The sequence below is a fragment of the Nomascus leucogenys genome, chromosome 22a (assembly GCF_006542625.1).
Source record: "Nomascus leucogenys isolate Asia chromosome 22a, Asia_NLE_v1, whole genome shotgun sequence".
NCBI classification, from domain to species: Eukaryota; Metazoa; Chordata; class Mammalia; order Primates; family Hylobatidae; genus Nomascus; species Nomascus leucogenys.
In genome coordinates, this window is record NC_044402.1 from 119,651,504 (window position 1) to 119,661,590 (window position 10,087).

At 57.0% G+C, this 10,087-nt stretch overlaps 1 protein-coding gene and 1 long non-coding RNA gene across 2 annotated transcripts; one reads left to right on the top strand and one right to left on the bottom strand.

Moving 5' to 3' along the window:
• Nucleotides 1-296: 296 nt before the first annotated feature.
• On the top strand, nucleotides 297-1,732 carry LOC100579400. Its single transcript, XR_122380.4, has 2 exons — nucleotides 297-1,397; nucleotides 1,480-1,732. It is a non-coding gene; the product is annotated as an uncharacterized LOC100579400 (long non-coding RNA).
• A 3,453-nt stretch (nucleotides 1,733-5,185) lies between these two features.
• Nucleotides 5,186-9,741, bottom strand: FEV (FEV transcription factor, ETS family member). Its single transcript, XM_003272381.2, has 3 exons — nucleotides 9,110-9,741; nucleotides 8,312-8,386; nucleotides 5,186-6,350 (listed from the first exon to the last, which is right to left on the bottom strand). Exons 1-3 carry the CDS (start codon nucleotides 9,159-9,161, stop codon nucleotides 5,761-5,763), a joined length of 717 nt encoding a protein of 238 aa, XP_003272429.2. The 5' UTR covers nucleotides 9,162-9,741; the 3' UTR covers nucleotides 5,186-5,760.
• Between the last annotated feature and the right edge of the window lie 346 nt (nucleotides 9,742-10,087).

Genomic DNA, 10,087 nt, shown 5'->3' on the forward strand with positions numbered 1-10,087 from the left:
TAGCCAGGTCAAAGGAAATACCACCTTAAAACATGAGCATAGGGCAGAGCCTGGCAGAGTCATGTTCAGTGAGTGGTAAGGCCTACTTTTATCATCAGCAGATCCACTTGACGTGGATTATAAACAGCTAAAGAAACAAGTTCATTGTGGTGCATTTCAAGGACATATTAAAGGAAAGGTGAAGGCCAGAAGAGCAGAAGGCTCTGAGAAAAGTGCACCACAGTGGCCCATTATGATGCCTGTCTATAGTCACATGAGCTGGCATATGGGAGTGCTCTGTGAGCCTCAGTGCCTTCAGTGGCATCATTGCACTGTGACTGTGCAGGTCCCAAACAGTATGGACATGAATGTCCTCAAGCTGCATGTTAGCAGGGCTTCTAATTCCATCTGCAAGTGATAGTGCATGGAGCTTAGTCGCACAGAGTGCCTGCTACATGGGTCTGTGTCATCCTGCATGGGAATGATCCTAAAAACAAAATGAACAGTGACTGCTCAGGGCTGTGGAAAGGTCACTTGGAGCAGTGAGAAAAGGTCTGGCGGAAGAATAAGAAGATACAGGTCTTAGAACAAGCCCTGGGACTTCAACCAAGTCATTTAACATCTGGGGCCTTGGTTTATTTATCCTCTCAGCAGATAAAGCAATACCTGCCCTGTCTTCCTAACCTTGGAGGAGTCAAAAAAGTGATGGGTGTGACAGCATTTTGTAAACTGTAGTGCAAGCATATGGCAGGGGAGTGAACCATACTTTCACTAGTGACTTGAATGAGGTGATAAAGAAAAGGCTCAGAACTTCAGAAAATGCGAGAGGGGCTTGACCCTGGATTGGGAGAGGAAAGCAATGGTGGGATCAATACCTTGGAGGGCCAAGGGCCAAGGGGTTAAGGGTCCATGAGGACAGGCCTGGATCATTAGGAAGCTGAGTGTGGTAAGAGTGTGGCTTCTTCAGGGATTGGGTGGAGTACAGTCCTGCCAAGACCACAGTAACTCAGGGCTTGGAGACATCACAAAGGCAGGGGCTCCCAGAGCTGAGATAATCTAGAGAACAGGATACCCATCTACTGCATTCTGAGGTCGGGTTCGACCTTGTAGGTCATCTTGGATAGACGTTTTCCAGCTCTTCTTTTTTTTTTTGGAACAGAGAGAACCTAATTGTCCTTAAAGTTCCACAGAGCAGAGTTTGCAAATCTCTGGTTCAGCCTTATTATTTTAATGAGAGGAGAATGAAATCCCAGAAAAGAGATGTGATTATGTGAAGGTCACACAGCAAGTTAGTTGCCAAGCTGCAACTGGAACTCAGATTTTCTGGTTCCCAGTTCTATATCTTAGCCTCCCAAACTGGCTATGTGGACAGGAAAGAACAGAGGCATGGGGTGAGCTTTAAGGATGCAATTTCATAGGTAAGAAGATCCCTTAATCTAACAATATCTCCCCCAGCTGCCCAACAATGACTAAAACCCCCCTTTATTGACTCCTTCACAGGATTCCAAGAGTCTCAAGGTTTGAGAAGTCGCCTAGTCCACCACCCCTCTCTGCTTCTCACAGAAGGGTCTGCTGAACACTCTGGTGACAGAGAACTCACCCAACCTGTTCCATGGCAGAGGCTCTTCATTAGATCAAGGTGAGGTCTGTTTTACTGGAGCTTCCAACCACGTGTCCCAGTACTGCCCTTAGTCACATGCATCCAGGTCCTCTCTCTCAGGACAGCACTTTGAATAAATGAGGACAGCTCCCATCCCCCTTTCTCCCAGTTGACTTTCCAGATACATCTCATATTGTTGTTGGCTTTCCACCGCTTTTCCTCTTCACTTCCTGGGCCTGCTACACTGTGTGTCCTCCACTTGGTTTCCTCCTGAAAGCAACACTGTGCACAATGTTCCTGGGGGAAGACTATTAAACCAAGTGGACCACTTCCTTCATCTTAGGTGTCATAGCTTCATCAATGCATCCTCAAATTACAATGATTTTTCTGCACTTCACCCTACAGGTTCCCATTTAACGTTGCATTGGCTAGGACATTACTCATTTACACACAGGCTCTGCTGAGCCCCACCTTTGCCAAGACTCTGACTTCTGTTGTTTCATTTAAAGATGTAAGAGCAGGGCCTCACAGTCCTTCCTAAGGAATTTTACTTTGTGGCTGGGTGCGGTGGCTCACACCTGTAATTCCAGCACTTTGGGAGGCCAAGTCAGGTGGATGACTTGAGGTCAGGAGTTCGAGACTAGCCTGGCCATCATAACGAAACCCCACCTCTACTAAAAATACAAAAATTAGCCGGGTGTGGTGGCAAGCGCCTATATCCCAGCTACTCGACAGGTTGAGGCAGGAGAATTGCTTGAGCCCGGGAGGCAGAAGTTGCAGTGAGCTGAGAACACTGCATTCCAGCCTGGGCAACAGAGTGAGACTCCATCTCAAAAAAACAAACGAACAACAACCAAAAAAACAAAAACAAAACAAAACAACAACAACAAAAAGAAAACCCAGAAATTTTCCTTTGTTACATTCAGCCCACAATTTTTAGCAACCCAGATCTTTCTGGATCCTGGCTGTATCTCCTCAGTGTGTTTCTTCTTCCTCCCAGCTTCCTGACCCCTGCAAATAGGGCTGTAAAGGGGCTCTCTGACGCTGCACCCCCTCCCTCACTGCCACCACGCAAATCACAGAGGACCCCCACCAGGCCAGACTGGCTCACCTGCTTGATGAATGCACCAGCCCACTCTCCCATCCCGGGAGGCATGTCGGGCATAATGATGTGGAACATACTAATTTTCTATTCAGCTACGAAAGCAGGGTATTTTCAAATTTTAAAGGCATCAGCCAGGCACCGTGGCGCATGCCTGTAATCCCAGGCACTTTGGGAGGCCGAAATGGGTGGATCGCTTGAGCCCAGGAGTTCAAGACCAGCCTGGGCAACATGGCAAAACCCCGTCCCCTCTACAAAACACATAAAAATTAGGCGGGGATGGTGGCACAGGCCTGTAGTCTCAGTTTCTCGAGAAGCTGAAGTGGAAAGATCAATTGAGCCCGGGAGGTGGAGGTTGCAGTGAGCTGAAATCCCACCACTGCACTTGGCCTGGCAGCCTGGGCAACAGAGAGAGACCCTGCCTCAAAAATAAATAAATAAATAAAAGGCATTGAGAAAAGAAAGGGAGGTTTTTGACAAAAAATTATCAATAGTAACAGTGGCGTCTGTGTAACAGGACTATAGGTTTGGCTTTTTTTTTTTTTTTTTTTTTTTTTTATGGAATCTTGCTGTGTCACCCAGGCTGGAGTGCAGTGGTGCGATCTCGGCTCACTGCAACCTCTGCCTCCCGATTCAAGCGATTCTCCTGCCTCAGCCTCCCAAGTAGCTGGGACTACAGGCGCCTGCCACCACGCTCGGCTAATTTTTTGTATTTTTAGTAGAGACGGGGTTTCCCTGTGTTAGCCAGGATGGTCTCAATCTCCTGACCTCCTGATCCGCCTGCCTCGGCCTCCCAAAGTGCTGGGATTACAGGCGTGAGCCACCGCGCCCGGCCCCTTCACGCGTCTTTACACGCTTCATCCAACCAATAGTTCATGGAGGAGGCCTTAGGTGTGTGTTTCCAAATTTTCTATGCTGAGTGTGTGTTCTTTGGAAAACTAGAAAAAAATAAAGCGAAAAATAAAATGAAAATGAATAAAGACTCTTTCCCTGGCTAAATTCTTTGGGAAGGGGCGTCAGGCCCACCCCACACCCCCAATTGCCCAGCCTCCCGCCTGCATTGCCCCTTCCTGTGCCCAAGAAGAGGTGTGCGCGTGGAAAAGAACAGCCAGGACGGTGGGGAAAAGGGGAGCCAGGGGCTTGCCTTGAGGAGCAGTTGCCTTGAGGTTGGGGACTGTCCCTTTAGGCACCTTCCCCAGTGTTGTTTTCCTCTAAGCGAAGGCGTTTAAGGCAGCTTTCCTGCCAACAGGTTTTGGAAAAGGTAGGAATAGAACTTAAGGGCAGTGGCCCTGGTGGGAGGGCGCAGTATTCAGAAGGGCCTCTAGGTGGTGAGTAAAGGGGCCCAGCCAGGAGAATAATCCACTCTACCTGCTTCCCGGGCTTCCAGAGGTCAGACCTGGGATGCAGAGTTCCCCTTTTCACCCTCCTCTCTGAAGACCGAAGGAGTACTGGAGACGACTGGGTCCTGCAGTCCTCAGTCTGGCCAGGCACATGGGGTTTGCACTGCGCGGCGCACAAAATCCTCTCCGGCTTAGGTACAAAGCTCTCCCCGGGGTACCCTCCTCCGACCAGCAGAGGGCGCGCACCGCCCGCGAGAAGGAGGTGCAGCAGCTAGACTCGGAGGGGAGGCTGCGAGCCGCGAGCGCAGGAGCCGGGTGGGAGACAGACCCCTCTTCTGCAAATGAGGAGGCCGAGCGGAAGAAAGACGGCGACAGATGTTGGGGGGAGGGGATGGTTTGTGAGGGATAGGGAGAGAAAGTCTAAGTGAGAGTAGGATGAGGAGGGGAGGGTGGTTGGGGAAGGGGATGAAATAAAGTGGCTGAGGGAAGGCTGAGGTGGGGTGAAGCTCAGCCAGGAGGGATGAAGGTTGGGAAGAGTTGAAGGGCGAGTGAAAGGATGGGCGAGAGGGGGAAGATGTGATATGAGTGCCTATTAGGATGGGGAGGGGTGAGGGGCGGGTGGAAGGATGGGTGAGATGGGGGGGTGGGGTGCGGGTGCCTATTGGGATAAGATGGCGTGAGGGGAGGGTGGAAGGATGGGTGAGAGGGGGAAGATGTGATGTGGGTGCCTGTTAGGATGGGGTGAGGTGAGGGGAGGGTGGAAGGGTGGGTGAGATGGGGAGGGTTGGGTGGGGTGGGGGTGGGGGTTGGGTGCCTACTGGGATGGGGTGGGGTGAGGGGTGGGTGGAAGGGTGAGTGAGATGGGGAGGGTGGGGTGCGGGTGTCTGCTGGGACGGAAGTAGGGATAGAGTGGGGTGAAGGGCAAGTGGAAGGGAGTGAGGTGAGCTGGGGTCGCCTGGCAGGGTGGGTGTGAGGCAAGGCGGCTCCCTCGGGCTGAGCCCACCATCCAGGCCTCTCGCTCCGCGCAGGCGGCGCCCAAGCCCGTGCCACCCTCCTTCTCGGGACCTCTTCCTTGGCAGTTCTCTGCTCTGGCCGGAGATGAGCCTCTCCCTTTCCCCTACACGGGTTCTGGCGCAGCAAAGAACAGAGAGAGAGGAGGCAGCGGAGAGCTCAGGAGCTTTAATGGGGAAAGGGTCAGAAACACACTGGGCCTTCCTGCGAGTGTGGGGACAGGAGGAAGGGGGCCGTGTGTCATGGAGGACGGTGGCTTTCACCAAACCTGCTCAGGTCACAGGAAGGAGGACCGTGAGAGGCCTCCACGTGCTGGGGTGGGAGCAGTTCCTTGGGGAAGAGCAAAAGTGGGAAAAGATTTGGCACTTGATAAAGAGAAGTGATATTGAATGGGGCTTCAAGGAGCCAGGCGGAAATGCACTGGAGTGGTGGGGAGACAACAGAGGCCCACAAATCCCCTCCGGGACCTGGAGACCGAGAAGAAAAAAAGTGAAAGAGGGCGCACATCGCCCTCCTCAGGGGACTGCGGGGTGGGACGGGAGCAAATCTAGTATCAGACAAGGATTGAGGGAGCTCCGGTCCCGTCCACCTGCTAAGTGCGGCAGGTGGAGTAAACTCTGGATTAGAGGACAGTTGGCGGAGGCTCCCGGGCCCCTCCCCGGGATGCAGATGGGATCGGGCGAGACTTTGGGAGTGCGGGCGAGGCCGCAGGCACCCGACCGCCCCGTCTAGTGGTAATGGCCCCCCAAGTGCGAGGCTGCGGCCACGGCCCCGAAGGGCCCGGGCGGGGGCTGCAAGCTGGGACTGGGGTAGAGCGCGGCGGTGGCGGCGGCAGCGGTGGCGGCGGGGCCTGGGCCCGGCCAGTAGGAGAAGCCGGCGGGCGCGACCCCGGCCGAGGCGGCCATGAGGTTGAGTTTGGAGAGGCCGGGGAAGGGCAGCGGGGCGAGGCCGGCGGGCAGCTTGTAGAGCGCGCCGTCCTGGGCGGCGGCGGCGGCGGCAGCAGCTGCGGCCGCGGCATGGGCGTGCGCGGGCGGCGGCTGGCAGGCCTGCGCCAGGCCCTGGAAGTCGAAGCGGTAGGCGTAGCGCTTGCCATGCACCTTGCTCATGATGTTCTTGTCGTAGTAGTAGCGCAGGGCGCGGCTCAGCTTGTCGTAGTTCATGTTGGGCTTGCTCTTGCGCTCGCCCCACCGCCGCGCCACCTCGTCCGGGTCCGTGAGCTTGAACTCGCCGTGACCGCCCTCCCACGCGATGCAGCCGGCGTTCGCGCGGTCAGCCAGCAGCTCCAGCAGAAACTGCCACAGCTGGATCTGTCCGCTGCCTGTGGGGAGGAGTGCGGTCAGCCACAGGCGGGAGCGGGGAGGCGGGAACTGGGGAAGAGTGCTGGCGGGATACCGACCCACCCCGGCAGGAACCGGCACTGGGGGAGGAAAAGTGCAAGTCAAACTGTGCAGCTGCGTTCATCAGGAGCGGCCGGCTCAGGAGGGGCTGATCAGCAGAGTGGTCTCTAGCCTTTACCGCGCTTTTGCACAATGGAAATGCGGCTTTCACTGAAGAGCACGTAGCTTTCCGGATGCTACGTGGGGGTTGGGGGGAAGGAGAAGCATTGCCTCCCCCACGTGAGCGCAGCGGCGCACCAAGGCACTTGGCTTTCCAAGGCAAGCAAGGACAGATATCCGCCGCCACTCGCCATCTCAGCCGGGCGCCCTTATTTAGGGAAAAGCCGCACAACCGTACAGGGCGGCCTTGGGCAGAATGATTGTACTGCCCCATCCCAGCTGGACCACATCCAGAGGTGGGAAGGGACAGGCGTGCAGCAGGACGACCCCAACCACTGCTGGACAAGGCCCAGCTAGTCCCGAGTCCCCAAAGACGTAGTTGGACAGGCTGCTCCTGAGGTGGAGTGGTGGCTGGCTTCCTTGGGACACCACATCCGACAGGAGTAGGAACAGTGGCCCCCTATACGTGACGGGAGGGGCAAGCTGTCATGAGCTCACTATCCTAGCCACCTTCGGGTGCGCAGGCCTCTGCGCTGGCCCTGAGAATTTGACCTCTTATTTTCGGAACAGGCGGGATTTCCTGCCTACGAAGGTGCCATCTTTCTCGGGGCCTGGTGGACAACTCTGAGGAGGCGAACGGACCGAGCAGCTGTTGTGCTTGGCTACCAACCTCCTCCTGTCTTTGTGTGATCTCCCTCCGAATTCGGTTGCTGGAGGCAGCAAGAAGGTTTTTTTCGGGATATGCGAGTGGTTAGAGAGTGGGGTCCCAGAATTCCTGCTCCCCTGTCTTAGAGCCTCAAGCAGACAGGCAGAGAAAAATCCCGATACAATTACCCCCACTCCCTTTTAGAATAAAACGGATTTTCCTCAAAGTGGTCTGCTTACTGCCTCAAATATAGTCTGGTGAACCCCTCTTCCTTTTTCAGCCACTGGCTTAGAATCCAGACGCTACCCTCCCCCATAATTTCAATCCCAATCCCTTCAAGCCAGCCCAGCAAAGAGCTTCCTGGTTTCTGGTCCCCAGAGTTAAGTTTTAGGGTCAGAAGCAAGAGAAGGTTTGGGTACAAAGGTGCACCTGGCACCAAAGGCGGAGCAACCTCAGCGGCTTGGATGCCCGTTCCTGTTGGGCATAGTTTCCCTCTGGATAAAACAGTCGCCAACCTCGTTTTTGTGGTTTCTGTCTCTTGGTGAGATCTAGGGTAACGACTGAGATGGGGACTGTGGGGAGACGCTGCTTGAAGAGTCCGCCGTCAAAAGGGTAATTTAGCGACTACCCGTGGAGCGCTGGTGGTGAACCTGGGAATCAATTGCAATCGTCTGGCAGACTTGGCCGGCAGAGATCAGCCGGCGTGAGTCAGCGCGGGAGGGTGAAGCAGGTGGCAGTAGCCAGGGTCTAGTGATTAGGAAGCCCGCTGTGTTTGGGGAGTAATTCCCCCGGTTCCATTGCCGGCTGGTGCTGCGGCCTTGAGCTCCTACTACCAGCAGGGAAAGGACGCTAAGTGTCCCAGCCCCTGCCCCAAAGCCTGGAAAACCATACACAGCAGCAAAAGGGCCTGGGGCTGGGATCCTCTCCATCTGCCTTGGCCTGCAAGTCTTTTCCTGGTGCTCAGGAGATGCAGGAGCCAAAAACCAAGTGAATGTCTTCCCAAGGCCTCCCCACAACCAGGCCAGGACTCCGGGCTTCAGTGTGAACCCTGGGTCCACACTGCTCCCACCTACTGTCCGCCTGTGCCTTGACCCCAACCAACCTCGCCTCCGCCGCCCAGCGCGCCGGCCATCTCACCTTTCTGAACCGCGGGGCTCAGCGGCCCCCAGCTCGGGTTCTTCCCTTCCTTGAAGAGACCGTCTCCGACGGGATCTGCAAGCAGCAGAAGAAAAGAATCAGGCGAACCCCGGGCGGAAGTTGTGGGCTTGACAAAAGGACCCCGGGCCAAGGCTCAAGGGGGGTGCTGTGGTCCCCAGGCGCGAGGCTGGGGGCCCGGGCCACCCGGCTCCTCCTCCCAGAGCCTGGTCCAGGCGCGCTGCGCGGAGCCCCTCCATAGAGCCCAAGTCAGGAAACGCGTCCAGGAAAAAGGAAATCCGCTTTCCGAAGGGGCCGGCTGGAGCCTTATAAAGCCGAGCAGGGAAATGCACCAGCCGAGCTGGAGCGCGGGGAGAGAAGAGGAGGGCGCCTGGAGGGCTGGCCCGAAGCTCGTAGCAGGACGGTGAGGAGCCGTGAGAGCGCAGGGGCGACGCCCGCGGACCACAGCCTTCTGGTACGGCTCGGCCACAGAGTACTCCACCACGCCAGAGACCCCTGCTTCCCCTCTCAGGCTCTTTCGGGTCCCTGAGTCCCGGCTCTTGGCCCCCAGGCTCCCAATCTGCTCATTTCAACTCCTCTAGACCCTGCACTGAAACCCAGAGCTCTCTATCTGCTTTTAGGTCTCCCCAATGCCCTAAATTACAACAATCGGCCCTCCATGCAATCCGAATCTCCGGACACTTCTCCTTCCCCCGGACCCCAGCACTCTCTTCCCATGCCTGAGCCTAGACTTCCCACCCCAAGTTCCGGTGCCACCAGCCTCCAGCTGGTCCCTGGTACCTGGCAGGTACATGTTGATCAGCAGGGGCTGGGAGGCGCCGCTCTGTCTCATCGCCGCCGGGGACTGGGCGGTGGGAGATGGGGGGGACGGGGAAGGGGGGCGAGGCAGGCTTTGCGCTCGGTGGCACCGATCCCCGCCCGAAGCGACCGCGGGTGACAAGGAGGAGAAGACGGCGCCGGGTCCTGCAGGGCCTGGCGGGAGGGGGCAGCCCGGGCGTGGCGGGGGTTGGGGGGGTCCTGGAGAAACGCTTCCAGCTAAGGGGCCGCTTGGAACCCTCCGGCCCCCGCGCGGCCAGGGGCCGCAATTTCCGTTTTAATTAAAGCGCTGCCGCCTCGGCCCCCAGGACCCCGCCCCCGCCCCTCTTATCGTCCCATCGCAATAAAGTCTCCAATGCGCCGCGCCACAGCCAAGCGCACCCGGCAGCCCCCCGCGCCCCGCAGCCGAGGAGACGCGCGGGGGATGGGCCCAGGCCATGCGCCCTGATGGGGACCTAGAGCGCGTGTCTTTTCCGCCTCCCTGACTCTCTGCAAACAGTGATGGGGCTGGTGTACCCGGCCCTACCTCGGACCCCAGCAGCCACAGCCCCCTCCCTAGTGCCCTTCTTCCAGTCGGCTCCCGCTCCACTCGCCGCTCACTCTCCTCCCCCTCCCTCCCTCTATCCCCACCCGGGTTCCCGTCTCCAGGCTGCGTTATCTGCATCTTCACTTTTAAATTTCCGCTTCCCTCCCTCTCGCCTGTCGCTGCGCGCCGGGCCCTGCAGCCGTTGCTCCCTTTATCTCTGCCCGCACCCCCGCTCCCTCCTCCTCTTCTCCCACTCTCTGCTCTTCCCTAGAGACCCGAACCCCTTCCCTGTCTCCTTCATGCTTTGGCCCGTTTCCTGCCTTTCTAGGGCCCCCAAGCCCCAGGCCTGGTGCTGGGCCATCTCTCCTGGCAACTTATGATGGGTGGCCCCCTCTTCTGTCCTCCCCGTCCCCCTA

Coding starts and splice junctions, on each gene's coding strand:
- FEV (XM_003272381.2), bottom strand. CDS start 9,161: ATGAGACAGAGCGGCGCCTCCCAGCCCCTGCTGATCAACATGTACCTG. Junction 8,387..9,109: donor GATCAACATGTACCTGCCAG/GTACCAGGGACC, acceptor TGCTGCTTGCAG/ATCCCGTCGGAGACGGTCTC. Junction 6,351..8,311: donor GAGCCCCGCGGTTCAGAAAG/GTGAGATGGCCG, acceptor TCCTCCCCACAG/GCAGCGGACAGATCCAGCTG.